General features: G+C 32.9%; 1 protein-coding gene across 1 annotated transcript; it reads left to right on the forward strand.

The window, feature by feature from the left end:
• The first annotated feature begins 367 nt into the window (after window positions 1–367).
• On the forward strand, window positions 368–25,920 carry LOC114324532 (organic cation transporter-like protein). The gene is made up of 5 exons (XM_028272393.2): window positions 368–553; window positions 7,145–7,499; window positions 17,178–17,405; window positions 21,128–21,404; window positions 24,480–25,920. The coding sequence occupies exons 1-5, from the start codon at window positions 391–393 to the stop codon at window positions 24,741–24,743; spliced, it is 1,287 nt and encodes a 428-aa protein (XP_028128194.2). The 5' UTR covers window positions 368–390; the 3' UTR covers window positions 24,744–25,920.
• Window positions 25,921–26,959: the final 1,039 nt, after the last annotated feature.

Below are 26,959 nucleotides of genomic sequence, written 5' to 3' on the forward strand. Positions count from 1 at the left end.
TGGAGCTTAAGATTTGTTGGTGCAACCAGGCATAAATATTTCTAAGAATTATAATTTAGTACCCTTCGATTTTTTGGTTAAAGTCTACTTAATAAGAAAATTATTTTTCTTCTTCAGCCTGTTTGCTTCCAGTTCTGGACAAAAAGGTCGCCACTCTTCTCTATTTTGTGATACATATTTGGTGCCAGTTTCTCCCCACTTTTGCTTTGATGCCGTCTAGCTATATTTTTGTGTTCTTCCTCTACTACTATCTCGTATATTCGCGTGGTCTCTAATATACAACGTTTTTCGTCCATCTTTATTAAGATGGACGAAATACTATTTTATTATTGTAACAAAATATCCAAAAAAAGTTCTTTGTAGGAAAGTCTCAACAGAGGATCTTGCAAAATGGTCGAGTTAGAGAGTAATGAAACGATTCCTTGTAAATTTGGGTACAGCTACAATAACTCAATGTTCGCTTCAACAATTATATCAGAATGGGACCTAATTTGCGGAAGGGAACGACTGATAGATTTGTCACAAGCGACACTGATGCTGGGTGTTCTGATAGGTAAGTTAGAATTATATGTAGAATAAATAATAAAATACAATAATGGTAGCAAATCTCGAAAGTACAATACTTCGGACCTATTATGCGAAATGAATCCAGATATGCCATCTTAGAAGCCATCCTGCAACGAAAAATATTTGGAAAGCGGGATCCATGAGGAATGTTACAAAACTGACTTTTCCATGATATTTTAGGCACTGATGTTTAATTTTAGTTGACTTAAAGGTCCTCCTTTTTAAAAGCATTCACAAACAAATAAATCAAATTCAGCAAACAAAAAGGGTCTGTTAAATTATAATAAATAGGCCAGGAGCTGAAAACAGTCGGGTGACATAATTATGTCACAAAAAGAAGAATATCCCGATTGAAGAACCTCAGAACCTGGTTCAACACAACATCTGTGCAGCTTTTCCGCGCTGCTGCAAATAAGATAAAGTTTAAAATGATGATCGCCAACATACGTTACGGATAGGCACATCAAGAAGAAGAAGAATAATGGTAGATATTGGAGGATCGGATAATATTAGATTGGAACTATGCTTACTGAGTTAGATTCCGCCTGTAGGAAGTTGGTTTGAAAATAAATTTTGGAAAGACACAATACATGACAAATCTGATACCAAACGAGAATTCAAAAGTGTGCTGCAACGAAAAAACATTAGTCGATAAATGTAAATACTTAGATCATGAAATCCAAATTTACAGGGAAAAGCAAACCACTGAACTGCAAAGAAGAATCACTTTAGCATGGGCTGCATATAGAGAAAAGACATATTCAATAGTGATGAGCAAAACAAGAACAAGACCAAGACCAGGTTAGTCTTGGTCTTGGTCTTGTTCTTGCAAGCTTGTTCTTGGTCTTGGTCTTGCTGCAAGAGTCTTGCTGGTCTTGCTTTTTTGGTAGTAATAATTTGAGCCAAACAATTTCGAATAAAATGTACATTGAAATAAATAAAGATGTGAAGAATGAAACTATATTTTTTGCTTTAAAATTTTAACAGAATGTAGAATGTAGTTTCAAACGGATACCAATTTTAACATTATACATTCACCTAATGACCTAATTGTTTCTCTCTATATAAAGAGATTAGAGTATATTTTTATAATGGTAATGTTTATCAGTAGGAAAAACCAGCATTTACAACCCTTGTTGCAATTGCCGGCCTTCGGTTGTGTCACGTTGTGTTTTGCATGCTATCGATACCTGCCGCCTGCCTTCCGACCACGTCTTGAGTCTGGATTATTGTTTATTGCCCCTGTATTTTAATAAAATGTTAAAGAAAAAGAGCTTCTTAAAGGTGCCACAAATGGTCGGGGACCTTCAATTCACGGATTTTACGAAAAGGGATAAACGGTTTATAGTTGTTAACAGATAATGATCTGCTCCTTTCACTCGAACACTGTAGTATTTATCCTACGAGGGTCAAATTTAAGAACATAAATTAAATTTTTTTAAGAGAACACAAAAATGAAATATTTTTTACTCTATTTAATCATTATTTAATATAATTAACTTTTTTATAAATTAACTAAAAAATACTTTTTAGTAAATATGTACATATTTACCTTACCTATTTATAGACCTAATACTATAACATAATAACTAAACCTAATGTAATTCTGTAATTTGTTATCTTGCAGTTCTTTAATTTTATTTAAACTACATTGCTCTCGTAACACGAGTTATTCGCACTTTTTATTTTCACATATTTTTGGATTGAATGCCCATTATGACATTTAAAAAGTTGGAAATATTCGGATGTGGGTAGTAAAAACTAGAATTTAAAACACACTGAAATGATGCCCATGCGTTTCAAGTGCGGCACATACTATTTGTAGTACTGGCCCTTTCTGGGGAAAACCTAGATTCTTCCAAATAGTTTTCAACTATGAAATAAGTAAAATTCTTTACGCGTTTGTCATCCGGGATTTTCACAAATAATTCAACTTCCAACTTTCGTTGATTGTAAAAAATTAATCCAAAAAATAATTTTAAAAATTTCCCAGTATCAGAATTTTTGTCATTATATTCAAAAACTGAAACTAAACTTTGGATTTTGCGATAGCAAGCTTGACACATTACAATCGACAACCTGTTATTTTTTATTCAGGCCACAATGCTTTCACAGCATTGTGAATCCCTTTTCAAAATCTATTATGAAATTTTTTGTATTAATTTTAAATTTAACGACCTACATTTTTCCTCGATTATGCGAAAAGAATTTAAATAAGTGTCAGTATTTTTATTAGACAAAAAAGCGAAAACTACTGGTACATAAAAACCGTTTTTAATTGCATTTTTTAAATGGATTACCCTATCTATAATTACATTTTTTGTCTTACAAGTAATTTCAATTGTCCTTGAACTGTCGCCGTTTGAAAACTTGCCTTCTGGACACTTTGAAGGTTGAGAAAATGCAAACCGTTTGACTTAATCAAAACGACTTAAAAATATAACCAAAATATTATATATTTTAAAAATTCGATATTGTTTAAGGTTTCTCACAATGTCAGTATATATTATTGAACTAAAAAAAAGGTTAAATAATAAAAACCAATTTTTCTCAAAAAAGTGCAAGAGCCTTGCAGGTTGGTCTTGGTCTTGCGTGGTCTTGCAAGGTTCGGTCTTGGTCTTGGTCTTGTTCTTGCAAGCTTGGTCTTGGTCTTGGTCTTGCAACCAAAAGGCGGTCTTGGTCTTGGTCTTGGTCTTGCTGCAAGACCAATACCAAGACCGCAAGACCAAGACCACTCTTGCTCATCACTAATCTTTAAGAGCAACATTAGAAATTATTTAAAAAAGAAGAAGTTTAACGAGTGTGTGTTTCGTGCTGTGGATAAGCAAAGTGTTACGGCACCGAAACACTTTGCTTATCCACAGCTTAACTTAAGCAGGCCACAACAATCAAACTCAGAGTGGGCCAAAGAATAATAAAACGGTACTTACTTGGACTGACTTTCAGAGACAGGGTTAGAATCGGGGAAATAAGCAGGACAGACGTCAGAGATATCATGGTTCTATGAATCATAGAACCCATAACATGGCTGATAACTGAGAACTGAGAAAAAACAGAGGTAGAACATCTTCATGATGGATGGAGGACGTCAAAATAGTCGCTGGAAATTGGCTGCAGGAGGGTCAAGACCTACAGGACTAGAATAAATTAGAGTTGGCCTATGTTCAACTTTAACATAGAAGAAGGCTGGATGATGATGAATGGTCTATATGGAATATATCTACGGTTCGTTTCTTATTTGTAATAATTATAGATTGATTGATTATAGATTGTATATTTTTGAGGGTGGTCGTTTGTATAGGGTACATATATTTAGTCTAGCGGACCTAGTGTTCAAAGACAGCCTATTATCCGTTATGGAAAGCCTTTTTCTCTGGTCAGGCTCTAAAAAGACCTCTTTTAGGTATTTTTCGCATTGACAAATTGACACAATTGTACTTGAGTCAGAAACAACACTTTCGACTGTATTCTCTGCATTTTCGAAGAATATGCATGTTGCTGTATCCTTTTTGCCCATTTTACTAATTTTTAATCAGGACCACAAAAAATACTCCAACTTCAAGAAATTACAATGCGAATAGATAAATCATTAATAATATTTAAGAACCAGTGGCGGCCGGTTAGGGTCGGCGGGGTCGGCAGTGCCGACCCACACATATATATTATAGATTTTTTTAATATTCAATTTAATCAGAGTTTATGTTTTTTTTGTATCTATGAAATAAAAAAAACTGTCAGATAATACAGACTAAATTTTATTCATAGTTTTTAAAAGAATTCGACCAATCCGAGCGTTAAGTGATTCCTGCGCATAAGAGAGTTTTCAAAAAATGAATGATCCGAGCCATTCATCTGACTGTTCGGCTAGCCGACACCAGCTCATCCGTAGCTTGACGATTTACACGTAAAACTCAACGAGAAATACAAGTATGCATATACTAAGTATCACAGGCGTAGCCAGGTTTTAGTTTCGGAGGGGGTTCAAAAAAGTAAAACGACTAAAACTACATAAAATAACCTTTATATTCATAATAAAAATTTGAAATATGTTAATATCTTAACTTTTCGGGGAGGGTTTGAACCCCCAAAACCCCCCCTGGCTACGCCCGTGCTAAGTATGCATTAAGCGGCAGGTACGGCACGGCACATTTCAATCTGCCGGTTTCATTTGGAAGCATCGGCAGAAATTGTAAAAAATAATCACGCCGTTTTACGTCTGATATTGTAATTTTTTTAAGTTGTCAGAAATTACCATTTATTTATAGATATATAATATCGTATAATCGTTATATCATATAATTATAAATAATTATAACTAATAAAATTGTTTAAGAAATACGATTTGGATTTTCTAATTTACTTTTTGATTCTAAGATATTTAGCGGCATGTCTAAAACAGTACAGAATGAACTAATATAATCAATTAGTTACATTTTTAATAACGTTATTGGATCTGAGATTCAGAAAACCATTTGCTTTTCGCTAGAAGTAGATGGAACTTCTGATTATCATGTCATTTACAATAATTATCAACTGTTGTCCGATACGCGTTACGTGGTAATATTTATGAGAGGTTTTTAGGTTTTACAGACGTGAGTAAAAGCAGTAAGACAGAATATGTTTTTGGTGTTTTAAAGAACAGATTAAAATTTTTTGATATCAAAAATAAATTATGACGGCGATGCCGTGATGTCTGGTGAATTGAACGGTCTCCAGGCAAAAGTTAAAGCTATTGCAACAAAAGCTTTATTTACTCACTGTCATGGGAATAGAATGAATTTAGTTTTGCAGGATAGATACGTGTAAAAAAATTAAAGAATATCGTCTTTTCTTGCCACTAGCTCGCCCAAACGGACTACTTAGAAAAATTTGTTTCGAAAAAAATACAAACAGTTTGTCAGACGCGATGAAATTTTAAACCTCGGTTAGTTTCCACTGTAGCAGATTTTCGTGAACAGCTTTTGGAAGTTTTTTTAATTTATTATCGAAGGTGACGATTTTGAAAGTTGTGATGTGATATCTTGATCCGTGAAGCAATCGGTTTGAGAACTTTATTAAAGGATTACTCTTTTAATATTATTTTAAATATTTTTAAGAAAGTGTTTGCCCAAACCGATTTGATATTCATTGTTGTTCAAAATCAGTCAACTGACATTATTCCAAAGATAGAATAAGAAAACTGGTGCAAAATCTCAAAGATTTTCGTAATAATAGTGGTTTCCAATATATACGCAGTGACGATTTGGGTTCGCTTGATATTTCCGAACCACCCCAAAAAATACACAGGTATGATACATATCTCGAAAAACGAGTATAATTTGAAATTTTGGATACCTACTATGTATTATGCAAATAGATACTCGTTTTTCGAATTTTGAAGATTTGCAAATTTTTGACCTCTTTGACGATTCAAAATTTAAAAGTTACCTTCGCCAAAGAATTTTCAAGATATTTATTATTACAAATTATTTAAAAATTACGCTGATCCAAATATTTTCAGAAAGTTGGATAAGTTACAAAATATGTGTAATTTTATATAGTAAGTACTGCAATTCGTTACAACAAACTGATCATCAATTCTCTTATTACCACCAACTTCTGCTTTAAATGAACGGGATTTCTCTTGTCTCAGAAGAATCAAAACATATTGTCAAAACACCATGAAACAAGAGAGAATGTCAAGTAAACCAAACAAAAAAATCTCCTATGATGATTTAAGCGTTTTAATTAGATGGTATACCTATATGTGGAGACAAAAAGACCTCGCCGACCCTGTCTCTAAGGCCACGAGCCGCCACTGTTAAGAACTAGAAAGGTAGTTTTTATACAAGAGACTTTAAACAGAACTTGGTATTTATGGTAGCAAAATGTTACAATACTCTACCTACGGAATGGAAGCGTAGATTCTGAACCTTAAGGGAATAGGCGAAAAATCTTGGGCCAATGCTATTTAAATGCATTCATTTTTTTTCGAAACCTGAGAAAACTAATAATTATTTTTCAAAAATTTAAACGAAGAATGAAAGATACATTATTACCGAGAAATTCCCTTAGAATAAACAAAAAGTTTCTTTTGAATGAGATATTTGAAATCAAAAATCACACTAAATTTTCTCTTTTTTTTTGACCACTGTAACTTAGTCAAATAAATATTACAGAAGTTTTCAGGGACTTTCGGCCCTCGTTAATAATGTAATCTTTCATTCTGTGTTTAAATTTTCTCATGACTCGAAAAAAATTAATGCATTTAAATAGCATGGGTCACTCTTTGCTTAAGGAATTATACCATTCTAATTCGGATACATAGGAGAATTCTGCAGATAGAATGAACAGAACATTCCACAACAATAACAATAAACGAATTCATGAGAAGAATGAATAAGAGACTTTAGATAATGGAAGGCATAAACACAAGAAAGTTGCAATAGGTCAGATGATCGTTGCCAGTCTCTTCCGTGGCGGAAATGAAGACCTTAAATTCGAAGAACAGATGGTACATGCCGATACATGCCGACTGGTCTCTTCTAGAATTTGATTTAACCACAATTGCCACTATTTAAATAACCATTTTTTTTAGGGAACATTTTATTTGGAATTCTGGCAGACCAATATGGAAGAAAACCGATAATAATGCTATGCATAACTTTTCAAGCGCTATTTGGCATCGCTGCTTCCTTTGCTCCGTACTACTGGCTATTTATCTTTCTTCGAAGTTTGGTGGCAATAACTAATGGTGGCACGATGGTTACATCCTTTGTAATGTGCATGGAAGCAGTTGAAGATAGATGGAGAACTGTAATACCAATTCTATACCAGATACCATTTGGTTTTGGAAACACTATAATGGCTGTCGTTGCTTATTTTGTAAGAGATTGGAGATATCTACATTTTATTCTTTCGGTTTGGTGTACTCTATTTATTCTATATTATTGGTAAGTGTTTTTTGAAATCTGATTATGTATAAACATAATCATTAATGACGTCTTTATGAACAATATCAGATACGCAGATGATACCTGGTTAGTCACAGGATCAACTGAACATCTTCAAGCGTTATTGAACCGAATGGTGGCAATCTGTGCGATATATGGACTCAAACTCAACGTAAGAAAAACAAAGTTTATGGTTATTAGTAAATATGCAACCGTAAATAGTAACACCTAACTATAATGTAACAATTGGTAATGACTCAATTGAACGCGTAAGTTATCTTGTATATCTGGGTACTCATATTAATGAAAGCTGGACCTAGTATAGCAATAAAAAGTAGAATTTCCAAAGCAAGAAAAGTTTTATGAAATTTAAGAAAATCCGTTGCAGTCATGATCTCAATTTGGAACTTCGCATAAGAATGGTTTGATGTTATATATTCCCAGTACTACTTTACGAGGTTGAAGTATGGACCCTGACAGAATCGCTTTTGAAGAACCTAGAAGCATTTGAGGTGTAGGTCTACCGCCGTATTCTGAAGATCAGTTGGGTAGAAAGTAGAGTTGCACAAGTTTGACTTGAATGTTTGAACTTGACTTGAGTTTGACTTAATTTCAAGTCAAACTCAAGTCAATCCTTCTGACAAATAATTCAAGTCAAGTCAAACTGGTCAATCGTACAGGTTTGAAAATTCAAACTGTTTGTCAAACTAGTTTGAAAGAGTTTGAAAAATAATTTATTTAGTAGAGATATGTAGTTGCCAATTAAGATAAGAAAATTAATAATACAATGAGTGCCATATAAAAGTAACTTGATACAGGGAGCGATTATACTCAAAAAAGGGTCCTAAAATTCTTGAAAATGATTCCTGTAAATACGCTTAGAATTGCTTGCTGGCAAGTTTAGTTTTATCGATATCACTTTTTATATTTTTATTTGAGCGTTATTAGATTAAAAAAAAAGAATTCGTTGAACGGTTTTTTTATCATACCAAGCGTAATCTACTTTAACAAAAATTAATGAAGGAACAACAAAATATTATATTTTTGATAGAGTAGGTTTAATGAATTTTTGCGACTTTGCAATGTTGTTTTAAAGAATTAGTTCACTATTTGTAATTTTATAAGGCTGTTCTTTATTTTTACATAACACAAGTATGCACTTTCAGAGTTGGTCGTATTTGAAATACATTGTATTTCAAATACTATTTAAAATACACTAATGTATTTTGTATTTGAAACGCCAGAGGCGAAAGTATTTTGTAATTCAAATAATCGAAATAGTATTTTGAAAATACTTTAAAATTGAAAATACACCTTTTGATGTCCTGTAAATCTGTTAGGATGAATCACCTCTTTGCGGCGGTTACTTAAGAATTAGGGGAGTAGGGCTCATAAACCTGATTCCAGCAATGTAGTTTATGACTGTGTAGATATTTACTAATAAAGCAATAAAGCTATAAATCACAGCATGAACTAATAGTTCTATTATCCACTTCTTGCATTTTCGTCGTCAGAAACATGTGGCTGCTGGCCAGATGATCCGCCCTGCCCCACCCGGCGCTACGAAAGAAAAAATTACAGTGACCGCATACTTAAAATATGGGTTTTTGTCTAAAAAAAACTAGAAAGATTGAAAAATCAATTGAAATTTACATTTGGGACCGTTCAAGTATTACGTAACGCAAGTTGGGGGGGGGTCAAAAATCTTAAAAAATTGCGTTACGTAATAGTTAAATGCCCATTACAGTGCGTTACGTAGGTGGGGAAAGGGGGTCAAAAATCTTCAAAAATCGCGTTACGTAATACCTACTTGAACGCTCCCTTTCGGAATATAATGAACCTAAGATTAAAAAATTTTTTTAATCATTTTAGATAAAAAGTCGACGGCGATCAATGTGTTAGAATGTATGTGTAATGTATAATTTAAAATAACATTTTATTCAAACAAATAACTTTTTCATTTTCGGTTTTTTTGTTTTTAAGGAGGTTAACCTCCAAAAAAGTCTTAATAAAGAACACCAGATTGTAACCTCTTTGTAATAGCGCCGGATCTACGGGGAGGGAAAAAGGGGAAATTTCCCCCTAACAAGGTTCAAAATTAAAGAAAAAAATTGTTGAAACATACAAATATATTACCTTACTGAAACTTAAACCACATACAGACAAATTCAACCCAATAAACACGCTAGTTAGAAAAATTGAGGGAACTTAATACTTACATACCGGGTGGTAAATCGGAAAACGGGCCATAGGAAACTCAATGTAAAATTCTAAACTGTTGAATTCCTGCTTCCCTAATTATGTTACATCAAAAGTCATGAGAAGTTATTTGTAGAGGATTGAAATCTGTATTAAAAACAGAAGTTACAATTGTTCTACGATTTAAACACATTCCAAAATTTTGAAAAATATAATGTATTTACCGCAGTAGGTATGTGTGGGTATGTTAGGCCACACGTTACTATTTAACTGACAGTGAGCACATTATTGACTGAAGAAAATATCTTTATTATTAATATTTTCTCCTTAACTAAGGGTATCTTATCAACTTTATTGTGTTTTAAACAAAAAATGATAAAATAATTAAAAAAATTGACAGTTCTAATTGTTAATATAATAAATTCATTGTCAACAAATGCAATCTTATACACATTATTGTATTGTGTGTGGCCTAGCTTTGGCGTATTACTCTGAAAATTGTATTATATTTTTACAAAATTTTGAATAATTATTGTTCATAGAACAATATTAACAGTTGTTTTCAATAGAGAATTCAATTCTCTACAAATAGTTTCTGATGACTTTTGATGTAAAATAATTAGGGAAGCAGGAATTTAACAGCTTAGAATTTTACATTGAGTTTCCTATGGCCCGCTTTCCAATTCACCACCCGGTATAAGTTATTATTTATGTCTTTTATGTAGTTTGGGTTTATCTTTCTTATGTCTTTTGGTTGGTGTTTCATTGGAAGTTCCCCCCTAAACCAAATTTCCCCTCCCAAGGCAAATGTCTAGATCCGCAACTGCTTTGCTTTCTATTGAATAAAATTCGTCAGGAAGTAGGTATTTGTATCTTGAAAGTATTTTCAAAATTCTATTTTGTATTTTGTATTTAAAATACAAGCGCAAGAGTATTTTTGTATTTTGTATTTCAAATACTCATATACAGAAATTTGCCCAACTCTGTGTACTTTGCAATTTTCATTGTTTTGAAATCACCTGCCGCAACATCAAATAAATCAATACCTATATTTATTAATCAGTATCTTAATTAATTCTGCTTCGATTAAAGATTTTTTTCTTTTCATTTTTGCAGTGGGAATACCTTCAAAATCAGACTCAATTTGTTCCGGTACTTATTCTGAGCCGAAAAATATTCAGGTTGAGATATTATGTTTTGACAAAGCACACACTTCAACACGAACGTAATAAACAAGCTAAGCATAGACTTCCTAATATGAACTACAAACTAATTTGAGGAGTAGCAGAGTACAGAGTAAGAGTACAGACCTACTCAAATAAGTCAAAACAAAAGTCGGTACGCTCTTATTTAGAATTGGAAATATACACATTGCGCAACATGATATTCAAACTTCAAACTGTTTGAAGAAGTTTGATTTCAAGTCAAACCTAAAGATATCAAATTCAAGTCAAGTCAAACTTTTTTACAAAAGAAGTTTGGTTTTCAAGTCAAGTCAAGTTTGTTGAATAAAATCAAACTAGTTTGACTTGATACATCTCTAGTAGAAAGGGTCACAAACGAAAGGGTTTTGCAACGTTTGAGTAAAAGTTGTGAAGTAGTGAACACGGTTAAAAGGCGTAAATTGGAATACTTTGGTCATATAATGCGTCACCCAGAAAAATATGACATACATCACCATGTCATGCAAGGCAAAATAATGGGAAAAAGAAGACTGGGCCGCCGTACAACTTCTTGGCTTAAAAACCTACGCCAATGGTTTAGAAAAACTAGCACTGAACTATTTCGTGCGGCTGTAAATAAGACAATGATTGTTAATATGCTGGGCAACATGAGAGCTAACGATCGATTTGCGGTCTCGGCACCTTAAGAAGAAGAAAATTTTTTGAAATTTCTTGTTTATTATTTTATGTATCAAACATTTTCTCATGGTCTACAAATATTAGGGAGAATAGTTTTCTCTATAAGGTTCTTTAGGATTTGTAGGTGATCATGTGTACCATATCTTGACTAAATCCTGCCTGTTCATCTGGTTAGTGTCGACACAGCTTGGAATTTATTCGTCTGGTAATAATTCTAGTGGCAGATTAGTATACATGTGAGAACAAGCTTATGAGCCAATAGTTCCCAAGGTTTGATATATTTTTGTATGTGTAACTATAATAATTGTATTATTCCACTGATTCGGTGTTATTTATTGTAAGACAGATATTGTAAGTTTGATATCTAGCTGCTTCTTTTGGCTAGCACAATATGAGCTTCGTCGATATTTTCCGACCAACAGGTTGCTGGTTGCTACTTCTCAATTTCTTATTCCCAATGATCCATTACTGTGATGCTGATTTTAGTTCCTTCATTAAAGGAACAGGCTGCTATCCAGGAGGCTATCTCTACCACACATTTGCCTCAAAATTTTTTTGAAGCAATTTGCCAAATTAAATACATTTAAATAACCACCAGATCCTGGCATTTTTTCCGGTTTTCAAAACGATTTTTGATCAATTTCAATAATGTAAAACACCTGCTTCCCTTATACGTTTTAGAAAGCCACTGTCGAGTTGCAGGTATACAAGTGAGGCATCGTGCGCCATATTGTACACAAACCAGTTTTGGCTCGTGTAGGTACCGTTAGAAATGAAGCTATAACTTCGTTTCTACTTCAAATTTCTTAATAAAATTTTAGGACAATATTTCTACCATACTAAGGAACATTTTTACGTAAGAAAAACAAAAATCGATTTTGAAAGTAAAAGTCTCTTGGATGTTGACAACTAGTGGAGTCGCGACAGTTTACCGTCAGATATATACCGTCAAAAGTACAGATATATTTTTTATTGTGATGCTTAAAACATTTTTGAATCGCTTTCAGTGATCAAATTCGCATCCACGAAATTTAAAAAAAATTTATATTTTGTAGATACTATATACCTATAAATTCACAAAACCTGTTAAATCATAAAATTCTCAGAACTAATTATTTACGAATTAACAAAGCTTCGCGGAATTGATTGTTTTAATAAATGTGTTGTATTGTAGTATTCTAAAGAGTTTCTGAGATATCTTGGGGTCGTACTGGTCTCCTTACAGTGAATTGTATTTGTTAATATCGATGCAAAAATATCGAAAGTCTGTTTAGATTGTTACATTGCTGGATAATGGAGAAAGCCAAAGGAATATAGCAAGGCAATTGAATGGTAGTCGTCCAATTGTGCAAACAACTTACCAACGATTTCTTGAGACAGGATCTCATCAAAAGTGACCCGGCACAGGTGTAAAAAAAGATAACAGTGAGAGAATATTGGGTTCTCAGTATTGCTGCATTCCTAAACCAAACGCAAACTGCTAGAACGCTCCAAAGCTTTATTCAGCATACCCAAGTAATCAGAATTTTGCTGTTCGACAAAGGTTAACTGGGTAATAGGTTTGGCAGCTTGCAAATACAGTAACGTGACCATTACTGCTGTTCACAAAAGACGCATACTTACATGTGCCTGTGAATACTATACCTTTCTTTCCATTCTTTCTTAAGCTCTTTGAATAAATCTGATTCAATATCTCTAGACGTACAAAGATAATGTGTTAATACTCCTTTTGTCACCGCGTTTTTAGCCAATTCATCTACCATTTCATTTCCAGTTATTCCACAGTGGCTTTTAACCCATGCTAACTTAACAGACTTTCCTTGTTGCTGAAGTTCTTTAATTTTATTTATTATAAATAATTCAATGTAGTTCACTTTTGATTTAGGATTTATAGCACTAATTTTACTTAGAGAACTTTTACTGTCACTATAAATTATAAACGTTGAATGATTTATATTAGATAAATATTTTAGTGCTTCCATTATCGCTATTAATTCAGCTGTGTATATACTCATAATAGAATTTAGTTTGAACATTTTACTAATTTTATTACTGCTATCCCAATAGGCACATCCCACACCTTCAATATTTTTTGATGCATCTGTATATACCATACAACAATCTTTGAACATTTGTGAACTGTCGGAGATAAACACTAATTTTCTTAAAGATAGACCCAAATTGCTATAGTCCCTTAAAAAGTATACCTTAACTTGTTCCATGGTATTAAAGTCAATATTATAATTTGGGTTTATGTCATATTTATAAAGTTGTTTATCATATATTGTCATTTTTGAATATAAATCTACTTCCAATATTTTTCTGTCAAGTCTGCTAAAAATAGTTGATGTATTTTGGAAATTAAATTTGCCTTTTTTTCATACAATCTAACTAAAAGGCTGATGCCAAGTTTTTTTCGTCTTATATCCATCGGCATTTCACAGAATTCAACTTGTAGATTATTTATCGGTGTACTTCTTAGGGCTCCTATACACAATCTAAGGGATTTATTAATGATTTTGTCTATTTTATTAAAATGACACTGTGATGCGTCACTGTATAATATTGATCCGTAGTCGAATATAGCTCTTATATTATTTTTAAATAACAACAAAGAAATATATGGATCTGCTCCCCAACGTAAGTGTGATACGAATCGAAGAAGGTTTATTCCTCTTTCTGTTTTTTAACTATATGGTCTATATGTTCTTTCCAGAGAAGCTGTATATCCAGAGTAATACTCAAATTGAAGAAGGAGATAAACATATTAAAATATGGAGTGAATTACATGGACTAAATATATCTGATTCCAAAACCAAATTATGTATTTTTACAAGAAAATGAAAAGAAATACCTAATCACATCTTAATAAACAATATCTCCCATCCAGTACAAAGTTATGTTATGTTATTTAACATAACTTTGTACTGGATGGGAGATATTGTTTATTAAGATGTGATTAGGTATTTCTTTTCATTTTCTTGTAAAAATACATAATTTGGTTTTGGAATCAGATATATTTAGTCCATGTAATTCACTCCATATTTTAATATGTTTATCTCCTTCTTCAATGAATTTGACTGAATTTTCTATTTTAAAATTTTCTTGATAAATAACTATATCATCTGCAAATTGTAAAATTTTTGTTGAGTTTAAATTTTTTTTATATCAGAAGTGTAAATTAAATATAACAAAGGGCTTAATATTCCTCCTTGAGGTAAACCACCCATCGCTAGTCTTGGACCAAATGTGTTATTATTTACCGATATATAAATTTTTCTACAGTCATACAATTTTATTATTTTTTGACAGAAACATTCTGGTAGACCCATTTGTATCATTTTGTTATATAGTATATTTAAATTAACGTTGTCGTATGCTGCTTCAACATCTAATAAAAGAGCTATTAGTACAATCTGCTCCCTTGTCAGTAGCGCTGTGTTTTCCTTTGCACAATACACAAAGTAAATTATTCGGATTGAAACAATTAGCTTTGTTGTGTTCTTCGCCGCATCTTTCACATCTATCTTTTCCTCTACATTGGGCACTTATATGCCCAAATCTCAAACACTTTAAACATTGGATTATTCTGGGTGTATAATTTTCCACCTCGTATATAATTTTTTCTATTATTACATTTTTTGGTATATACCGACCTTTAAAAGTGACAATTACGGTTCCTGTTTTTACATAAATAGTATTACCATTATCTTGAATCACTTTCCGCATAATTCTTTTTACATGTAATACTTCGAATTTAATTCCAAATCTAGGTTTAATTAATGATAATAAATCATTATCTTCTATCTCTTTATCTACCAATTTTATAACACCTTTCTTTTGAGTAAAAAACGTTGGAATATATGCCTCATACTCTTTGCTTTTTAGAATTTCAGAATCAATTAATTTATTAGCACTAGAAAAATTATTTAGTTCTACCTTGATTTTATTTCTACCAGTTACTGTAATTTGTGTGATATTATTTTCAATTTCAGGTACTGAATTTAAAATCAAACGGGCCGTGCCGATCCTGTGTAATCTACCAATGTTGCCGTTTTTATTTTCTATGTGTACTATATAGGGTGCATTATCTCCAAATTGATATCTATGTTTTAATCTTAAATTTATTACTTTATTTAAATTTTGCTTACCTGACTTATCTGTTTGATTTAAATTTGTCAAAGTTTCATCGTTATTGGAACTAAATTTGTTACTTACCTCAATAGTGCTACTTGTTTGGTTTTGTTTGTTTGTTACCTTATTATTTACCCTATTGTTATTTTTATTTAATTCCTCATATTCCATCATCCTATCTCCTTCCACTTTTACATAAAATTTACCTCTATCTGGAGGTTCGGGTGGTATACCTTCGATATTATTTATTTTCTGAAATTTAACTTCTAGGCGCGAAATTTCACACTTTCTTACAAATCACTGGTTTAGTACTTCTTTATACTACTCGTAATAGGGCTTTTCATTCACAGTCATTTGTTTCGAGCTTCTGTCATATCTCGTATAATCCGTGTATATTAATATTATACACAGATTATACAACATATGACAGAAGCTCGAAACAAATGACAATCGATGAAAAGCCCTATACTCAAAAAGTTAAGAAAAAACCTTAAAAATTAATAATTTTTAGGAGAACTTCTAAATAAACTGCCTTTCAATTTGACGTTTATTTGATAATGTCCGTATTAGTTGTTATGGATAAGTGTAGAATATCAATTTATGTTCAAGGTGGTCAAAATAAGGTCTACAGAAGGGCTTGAGAACGTTATGCTGCTTGCACTCGGTCACTTGGTCACACCGGGTTGCTTTTGGTTGTGACTTAATAATATTTTAGGCAGGGATTTTTATTTAAGCAGACACGGATCTCGTCGTTATTGAGAAGGGCACATTAACAGCACACCGATACATAACGAAGATCCTACAACATCGTGAGATATCATATGCTGAGTTTATTGGTAATGGATTTCTGCTAATGCAAGATAATGCGAGATCACACACGACAAGGATTGTAACACAGTATGTTGTAGATGTTGGTATTCCAAAAATGGACTGGCCTGCTCAAAGTCCAGATATTACTCCTACGGAACAAATAAGTAGCCTTCTCAAAAGGTATGTACGACGTCATATACCTGTACCAACATCATGTGAAGATCTGAGAACGGATCTAATTGACGGATGAGCCACTTTCTCCAAAATAACATCCAAAACAGGATCACTTTTATGCCAAATCGAATGATGAGTGGTATCCAGAATTATGGTGGCAACAAACATTATTGAAACGAGTAATACTTGCCTTTTCTTGACTCTATAATTCAATTATTGTTATAATTGTAACTGTAATGGTACATCGAAAATTTTTCATACATTTATTATTTTCTCAAATTTCTCTTTGTTTTCTATTATTTGTCACCAATGATAATATCGGATTACGTACTACAAGAGTCTCTGAGTCAATACACAATAGATTTAATTTGATTATAAATAAGAAAAGATAAAAAAATCAAAAATTTCTTAAATTTTGTGGATTTTTTTCTCTGATGCGCAGTGTAACTATGTATGTAAAAAAATCTCCTATATCATAAAATATTTTTCTGTATTTCAGGTACATACAAGAATCTCCGAGATGGCTTTTAGCAACTGGCAGAAGAACTGAAGCTATATTAACTATAAAAAAGATAGCTGAACAATACAATATAGATCAAAAAGAATTTCAAACTTACGTAACAGAACTGTCTAATATAAATTTTTTGCGAGTACCAAAATCACCCATAGGTGGGATTTTTTCTAGTGGAGAATTGAAAAAAAGGAATACGTTGCTATGTTTGAATTGGTAAACAAATTTTACTTTTAAATGTATGTTATCCTTCTATATTTTTCAATGACTTCTTCAATTAGGTAAATAAATGACTATTTCGAGCAGTAATAGATAAACCAAAGATCATGCGGTTAATTGTGGATAACTCAGGAGACACTCATAAAATAAGATTCGCGTAACTCAGGGGGATACGGAGCGCTAGATGCCGGGTGTCTCCCTGAGAGACTAAATCCCAAACGAAGAGATACGTCGTAGAACAAAAATGACAGGCGCTATAGAAAGAATCGCGCCACGACAAGAAGCACTACGGGGCAGAGGACGCCCACCAACAAGATGAACCGACGATCTTCAGCGTGTTGTTAGTAACTGGATACAAACCGCACATATATAGATGGAAAGAGCTAAGGGAGACCTATATCCAGCAGTTGACGCGTACAAATTGTTGATGATAATTATGATGATGATGAACGTAGGATATACAAACAAGCCATAGAATCGAATCCAGCATGTGAGACATGCACACGCCTTATTAAATGACACACAGGTGTTGCAATTCATTGGGGTGCGGGTGATTGACTTGAGTAAATCAAGAACCACTCCACCTTGCTCCAGTCAGAGGCTACAAATTGACAAAATGCTTGCCATATGGGAGTCCTCGGTACAAGGACTCCCACACGAAATACTTCGCCTAGTTAGGCTGGTGAACGTGAGTCGTTTTAATTCTCCTGTCATCTTAATCGACACATCATCATTGTGCTTTTACTTGACCGAGTGCAGAGTCCCCGCTCCGAACTGGGTTTAGTTCGGCAACTCGGCGCTCGGGAATTTTGTCCCGTCCGTCCCGGTTTTTTTTTATTTTTTTAAGTAATATTTTTTGTGTTTTTGTTCGTTTATTTTGGTTGGTCGAGGTCGGTTTTTGTTTGTTATTATATTCCATTGGAGGGGGTACCTAAACCTATTTATCTTCCTAATGTTTGACTCTGGGTGTTTATCTTATTGCAATTTTAACTTCATGGATTGTTCAGATAAAGCTACGTGGTCTTTGTCACCTTATTGTTTGTTTAAGGCTATGGGTACATAATTCGCAAATATTTTACGTGTATCCCTACTTTATCTGTCTTTACACGGCAAATTACGTGTAGTAAAACTCACACTGGTATGGATATGTAAACATTACTAGAATATCATTCTACTTGAAAATGTCATCATTAATTTAAAGAGATGGCTTTTGAATGTTCTTGGATAACTGCTATTTTTATAATTGCAAATTATTAATTCAGTTAATAAATGTGATAATTTTTTCACTAACTATGTATTCAGTGATTGTAATAATTTATTTTAACAACAAAAACTAATACTCAATCGAGAAAAGAGGAAAAGTGTTAAAGTGATTTTTTAATAATATATTGTTATGGAACGCTTACAATTTTGAACATCTTTAACAACAAAATACTTGGATCACATTATCCTGATGTATTCTCTGCTTGGATCTTCCACAAATAATACACAATAAATAACTTTTTATTAAGTTCACGTCTTAAATCAATTATTTATCAAATACAGTATATTATATCAATAATATTTAATAAATTTTTCAAAATATTCCCGATGCAATGTCAAATATTTAAAATTGTCACTGATTGTCAGTGTCTGACTGACAATAATTATATTCGGCTGAGTGCGTTGTAAGACAAAGATAGATTTGGAAAATATTGCCACGGCATTGTGTTCATTTTTTTCGAATCCTGAAAAAACCAATAAATATTTTTGAAAATTTTAAAGGCAGAATGAAAGACTAAATTATTACCGAGGGCAGAAAGTCCCTTAGAATAAATAAAAAGTTTATTTTGAATGAGATATTTGAAATTAAAAATCACACTAAATTTTTTCTTAGTTTTTTACCCCTGTAACTTATTAAAATAAACATTATAGAAGTTCTCAGGGACTTTCGGCCCTCGCTAATAACGTAATCTTTCATTCTGCGTTTAAATTTTTCAAAAATACGTATTAGTTTTCTCAGGATTCGAAAAAAATGAATCCCCATTTGAATAGCATTGCAGCCGAAAATACGTACCGATCCTCTTAAGCATTTGCTATTATTTGTTGCTTTGGTCTTTTGTATTTTCATCTATAGAAAAGAAAAATCATATCCTAATGTCTCTCTCAGGATCTGGATTGGGTGATTTTCAAGATCAGCTAATTTTCCCTGACTTTTTCTTCCATTATCTGCAGTGAGCTTTCTACAGAACTTATGAACTGAAATCACTCTGAACAGTAAAAGTTCACCTACGTATTTGAGCACTTTATTTATTTATTGAAAGCATTTGTTGTGGGCTGCTTGTACCTTTTTTCTGTAAGCACGTGTGTCCCCATGCAAGCGATTCATATGTGATTGTAGGGAATATGATGCTGTTTATTAGTCTGAGTTCTATGAATTCCTGTGAGTCCTCTGATGGTCACTCTTGCTGCTTCTGTCTTTTGGACTGTTGCGTTTACATGTGGTGTAAATGTTAGACCTTCAACGAATGTGACTCCTAGGTAGGTATTTGGTTTTGATTTTCATTTGATGGGTCTATGTAGTTATTCTTCTGGGCTATCTCTTCTATTTTTAAAGATAACCGCTTGGGTCTTGTCTGGATTTATTGCTATTCTCTATTAGACATACCAGTCTTCTATTCTATTGCATTATTTGCAGATTTCTCAGGGCTACATCCAGGTTTATATGTTTCGCCGCTTTAAAATGGCCGTTTGTATATATGCTGAGTAGAGTTCCGGGTGTTCCTGGAACATCAGCTGTGTATGTGTTCTACAGTAGGGATGACAATACTCCAGCAGTACTCCAGCCTTCGGAGCATCGTGTTCGAACAGGAATTTTCCAATCTGGAGCTGAATATTCTGCTGCAGAGAAGCACAAAGTTATAGCTGATGTTCTTAGCTCACTTGGCTAAGCTCCCCAACTTGTTTCAGTCAGCTTGAGTATTATGATTTATCTTAGGGATATTTTTGCCATTGTGTCTTCGCAGTGACCTTTGAGAGAGCGGTCCAATTTTACCCTTAAGTACTCTGGATCTATACAGTTCTCTAATAGTGCTCCTAGCCATGTTATATTTAGCTCTTTCCTCGCATGACGGTTGTTCAGATAAAATGCGCAGACTTGAGTTTTCTTGGGGCTGGGTCTTGGCGATTATTTTTGTAGTACTCTAGCGCAGTCAAAAGTCTGGTTTCTACGTCTTTAAAATGTCTCTTCTGTGTAGCAACAGTTGAATGATCAGCATCAAAAAAGCGCTTCGTATCAAAGTGATCTAGCAAGACTTTAGTGTAAATATTATAGAGAAGAGGTGCAAGTATGCTTCATTGAGACAGACCATTTCTCTGACTTCTCCAGCGGACCTTCCTGGATTATAATGTAACATAAAAACGATGATTCTGAAGGATGTGCAGTATTCCCAGCAGCCACAGTATTTGGGGTGACTATAAGTAGATGAAATGATTTATCTCTTAGCAAAGAGGGTCAGGTAATCACAATCCAAATTAGAGGTACAATTAATTTCTAAATAATTGTATAAACTATTTAATTCTGATTGTGTGTATACTACTTGAGTCTTCTTTGGGGACCTACTTGGTTATGATCTTACTCCAGTAACACTTTCATTTCTCGTAATCATTTCAAATTAATTATATCTCGTAAAAGTTATATTTATAATTTTTAAGCTACTGGTAAATTTCATTTTTTTTAGGATGTTTTCGGGCATAACCTTCTATGCATTTTCACAATACTTAGGACAAATTGGCACGAATATTTTCTTAACTGTTGCTACCAGTGGATTAGTTGCTCTACCTGGAACCATCGCATGCATCTTTTTAGTTGGTAAATACGGAAGAAGATGGACCATAGCCAGTTCTTACTTGTTTACAGCCAGTTGCTTCTTATTCATTTCCCTTACACCAAAAGGATATTTTGATAATGATTGGCTGCGAGTAGTACTGTCTGGTTTTGGAATAATCGGTATATCGGTAAGTTTGTTTTGAGATATGATATTTCGAATTAATAGCATCAATAATTTTACTAAAAAATTTTACAAAAGTGAACTCCACTGGTATTTTTTCATTTTTTATTCATTCATTTACTTCATTCAGCTTATTCATTTTTTAAATCTCCTCTGCTACTATCTTTTTATGATAACTGATAACTTTTTAGGGATCTGTTTTATGTTTCTGCATCGTCAATCAGCCTGTGCCACTGCTTTTCTCTCCGTTGCTATTGATGGCTTTCTTATTTGTTTTCTGAATTTCTTTCTTTTCCATCTATTTTTCTTTTCTGTCTTACCTTTTTTACTGTCTTATTTTTCATATTTATTCTTTATATTTATTTTCTTGATCTTTTTTCGGTATTTTTGAAGAAAATGAAATGGTTTTAGCTGATGATAAAAGGAAGGTGCTTGAATTGATAGATGTCAAAAGAATTAGTAATGAGAGTACCTACTACATAAGTAGTCATATTTTGAACAAATTTTCTTTTAATATGAAAAAAATATCATGCCGATGTGTGCCCCGTTTGCTGACCATGGGCTAAAAACATGCAGAAATGTATGGACATTAAGCGCAATCGTTGGAATTTTTGGCGTACACTGTTCATGAAACCTAGATCCACTTCTATATACTAGAGAACAAAATTTCAGTTGTATTTGAGGAAAAAAATTCGGACGGTCGAAATATACGTATCATAATTAATCTGTACTGGAGTGGGAATCAGAAGGCAACAAAAACGTCGAAACGGAAAATGTAGATGTTAAAAAAGAACTCAGACAGGGATGCGTGTCGTTGACACTATTGCTACCTACAGAAAAGCTATTTTTAAGTAGGCATTATCAGAAGAATTATATATCTCAATAGACGAAAAAACCTAAAACACATGACTCGCAAATGACACTATTAAATATTTTAGGTGACATTATAGAATGACTACATACACCGGCCTCAGACAATGAGACGCACTGTCTTGAATTCTATTTAATCTGAACCTGTAATACATTGTAAGGGACTCAAATAAACTTAAGGGGCACAATGGTAAACAAAAGCGTAACAATTATGGCATATGCAGATGACACAAATATCATAGGTCGCATCCACCAACAAATACTGGCGTCATTCTTCTGCATAGAAAGATACGCTACCAAGAATGGACTAGAAATAAATTTTGGTAAAACCAGTCATAACTTTGGTAAGCCATCCAAATTACCATATCATCATCAGCTCATAGTAATAAACTGCTTAACATTGCCCTCCTCTGAAAACTTCCATTAAGATCTCGTTTGCGCTATTGCCATCCAGTTGGTAAATATCCTCTTTATGTCGTCAGTCTTGCAGATGTCTTTAAGTGTCTCTGCACCATATATAAGAGCGAGTAGGTCACACTGATTAAAGGCTCTTCTTTTACGTTAATAGATATATCACATTTAAAAGTATAATGTAGTTGTTCATATGCTGAACCTCACAGAGTTATTCTCTTTAGCAGGTTAGCAGTTAGATTATCTTTGCTAATTTTTACCATATCGCACACCTAGATCTAAAGAGAGTTAAGTCAAAAAAGCACTTTTTCAAAAAACACGAAAAACTGTTTTCGGTGTCCATGTGCACTTCGGGAGTGTTTTGTTTTTATGGTTTTGCTTTATTTATGAAAACATTTTAAACATTTCTTGCAGCTTTGTACCTAGTTGAAATGGTATTAGTAATATTTTCTGTTATTGTTCTAGTTTAGTATTATTATATTAGATAGTTCTTGATGATGTATTAAGAAATGGAAAATATGCGCCAAGATATTTTATTTTTCTGTATAAAAACGGTGCATCATATGAAAAAAAGGGAAGAAAGGTTATTTATCATAAATTAGACGTAAAATTTAAAAATAATTTTTAATTCGAAATATCTCAGTGACGTACTATTTTTTTCTTTAAAAAATTTAGACCATTGCTCGTAGGCGCGTACACATTTAATTTTTTGTTCTTTCCCGAAAAGCTAGGGGGGCACGCCCCCCCTTGACCATGGGTATGGGCGCCTATGGCTACTTTCGCTTTTATTATTCGCTGTTTAATTTCTGTTGAGTGGTCCCATTGGCTATTTAAATTCGTGCCCAGATATGTATATTGCTCAACTCTTTCGATATTTTGTTGGTTGATTGTAAGTTGAGCGTTTAGTACCTATTGGTTTTTTACTAATTGTCATTGTCATAAATTTGGTCTTCTTTATGTTAAGAGCTAGTCCGTATCTGTTTTGCTGATTTCTGTTAGAAGTCCAAAGTCTAGAAATCCAAATCCAGCGCTCATCTATAGATCACAAACCTAAGTATACAATATCATATCAGACGAATCAGAACTGGCAATGTTTAAAAGAAAAGTCGTTTGACATACATCCGGTTGTGTAGATAGACCATACGGAGAGCATGGAAACTTCTGAACCAACAAGAATCATAACTCAACAACAAATGGTGAGAAAGCGATCCAAGAGGCGAACGACCAAAAATACGGACGAAGTATATGGACCAAGTACAGAAAGATTTGAGTAAACTCTAAACTGTAAACTGGAGAACGAAAGCTAGAAATAGGAACGCATATAGAGGATTAATTGAATAGACCAAGTGAAAGTCACAATCTAATGGATTGAGATGATAAATGTGTTCTTCATTCTGATTATTAATAAGTTTCGGTCTTCAATTTCTTTCTTCATTTATTTCCAGCATTGGCCATTTCGTCTTTTAATCTCGTATACCTCTGTTCTCTTGTAATGGTTCATTTAAATTTGTTATTTTTTACCTACGTATATCTCCATTACACTTTTCTTAATTGTTTTGGTTAATTTTAGTCTATTATCTCTTCAGCTCTGCAGTTTTGTATAAACTTGTTTTGTTTGTTGTCTCGTTTTTATTAGGTCTTTGTTTCCTTGCTAAGTATTTGGACTTTCTGTTTTTTATTAGTCGACTCCTCTACTACTGATGGTATTTTGTTTGTTCGGTTCGTGTTTAGTACTCCCAAATTATACCTATTTTTTGTTATTTGTTGTTTAATTTTACTTATAAACCATTCTACATTTTAGGTGTCAACGCCAGCTCTATATCTATTTACAGGTGAACTATACCCTACAGTTTTACGAAATGCCGGAGTTGGTATATGTCTTATGTTTTCAAGAGTAGGATCAATGTTCGCACCTTTTATAATTACACTAGAAGAAAAGGAAGCAGCATTACCTCTTATTATATTGACTTCTATAACTTTGCTACAGGCGCTACTAGTTTTGCTTTTACAGGAAACGAAAAATTTAAAATTGTTAGACACAGTTCAAGATCTAGAGAAAATATAATTTAGGTTAGGAATTAAAGACATTATAAGATTGATACTGAACTACTATTAAAATGTAACTTATGGCTTCTTAAGTTTCTTGAGCTTGATACAAAAATTTTGTATCAAGGTTGAATTAACAAAAATCTTCAACGTATTGAAAACGATATTAAAAAAGCAGTATAAAACGAGGCTAAAGTTTTAGAAAATATATTAAATGCTGAAGCTTCATTGATTTAAGTGGACACAAAATTTGCTTGCAATGCTTTTTAAATGTATTATTTTTTTTCGAATCCTGAGAAAACTAATTAGTGTTTTTGAAAAATTTAAACGCTGAATAAAAGATTACATTATTAGGTACTGAGACAGAACTGAAAACCTCTATACCTAATGTTTATTTCAATAAGTTACAGGGGTGAAAACAAAGAGAAAATTGAGTGTAATTTTTAATTTCAAATATTTTATTCGAAAGAAACCTTTTGTTTATTCTAAAGGACTTTCGGCCCTTTCAATCTGAGCTAAAATTTTTCAAAAATATTGATTAGTTTTTTCAGGATTTGAAAAAAATGAATGCATTTAAAAAGCATTGCAAGCAAATTTTGCGCCTATGCTATGCTAAATTGTAATTGTATAATTATCGTTAAAATAAAAGTACAGTGGAACCCCGATAAGTCGGCCCCCGATAACCCGGAAGTTCGGCTAACCCGGACCGATTTTCATCAGACAAACACTTCAACAATAAAAATGTATGTAATATAATATTTGAGAGATAATGGGTATTTGTGTAATTTGAACTATACGATAGTAAAAATGACTCATGGCACACGGCGCCAGAGCGACGTCCATTTTCTCGGATTATCGGAAACAACAGGCACCTGTTATTCCTTTATTTATTTCAAACTGTCTTAGCATTGTTTAAAAAAGACTAAAAGACTATTTAAAAAATTCTTTTTTAAACAATGGTCTTAGTCTCCACTGTTCTTAAATAACATAACATCGTTCCGATTGTGACTGTATTGTGTATAGTACAGTCGTATTTCAATTATAACGGAGTTTATCTGTAAGTATACCGTATTTTTTTTTAATTTCTACCAAATTCTCCGGCTAACCCGGATTTTCGATAACCCGGATTGGCCGCGGTCCCGATTAATCCGACTTATCGAGGTTCCACTGTATTTAATAAGTGTATAGTGACTTATTATCTTTTATATAATTCTATACTTTAATAATTACACATAAAATAAAATAAAAACATATTCTAACAATAACATAATATTCATATTCTAAAGAAGTATCTTAGGACATACAAAAGAGGGCAAAGTTATTAGTCCTAAATAAATTTTAGGCCAAGAAAAGAGTATACAGTGAACGGCAAAATTTTGGAATCAATTCATTCCAACAAACAAAAAAAAATGCATTTGACAAATAAAAATTGCTTTCCGCTTAAATTAAAAGTTTAAATTGTCAACTACCTGCCTCTTGGCAGTAATTAAACCGACGACGACAATATTCTTGAACATTTTGGATCATTTCTGGAGTTTTTCGAATTTGTTAATCTTGTGGTCGATCGATGTAAACTTTTCATGAAAAAATCAAGTGGTGTAAGATCTGAAGATCGTGGAGGCCACTCTATTGTTCCTCTTCTACCTTAATCCATCTCCTAGGAAAACTCCTTTCTAAATAAGTACGAACAGAAAGTACGACACCTGGTCTTGCTGAAACCATATCTTTTAATTTGGAAAATAACTATCAATCTCAATTGGAAAGATATCTGTAAGTGTTGGTATAGGTAAGTTCATTTTTTAAAAATCAACGTATCTTTTCCCCTGAGAGGCTCATCGAAGACAAAAGAACCTATAATCCTATCCTCGACTATCCCTGCCCATACATTCACTTTTTGAGGGTGCTGAATGTATTATGCATCACTCATTCAATGACAAAATTCTATTTAATCAAATATCTACAGCTATGCCCATTCACTGTTTCATCTTTAAACAGAAGGTTGCTTCACCAGAAAAAAGGATTTGACGAATGAAGCTGGGATTTTGATTACATAATTCTTGCATTACTACGCAATATTGGATTTGGCGATCTCGATCATCCACAACTGTTAGGGGAGGGGTGGAGAATAGAGTTAAATAAAGGAATTCTATTCTTTGATTTGACCATGGACGAATGGACCTTAGGTGAATTTAGTAAGTATTTAATTAGGATAGAATGTGAAAAAGGGGTATAACG

The sequence above is a fragment of the Diabrotica virgifera genome, chromosome 6, assembly GCF_917563875.1.
Source record: "Diabrotica virgifera virgifera chromosome 6, PGI_DIABVI_V3a".
Taxonomy (NCBI): domain Eukaryota; kingdom Metazoa; phylum Arthropoda; class Insecta; order Coleoptera; family Chrysomelidae; genus Diabrotica; species Diabrotica virgifera.

What these genes read in the sequence shown, in the direction of transcription:
- LOC114324532 (XM_028272393.2), top strand. Translation starts at nt 391, where the DNA reads ATGGTCGAGTTAGAGAGTAATGAAACGATTCCTTGTAAATTTGGGTAC. An exon ending in GATGCTGGGTGTTCTGATAG is followed by an intron (nt 554 to 7,144) that starts GTAAGTTAGAAT and finishes CATTTTTTTTAG; the next exon opens with GGAACATTTTATTTGGAATT. An exon ending in CTATTTATTCTATATTATTG is followed by an intron (nt 7,500 to 17,177) that starts GTAAGTGTTTTT and finishes TCTGTATTTCAG; the next exon opens with GTACATACAAGAATCTCCGA.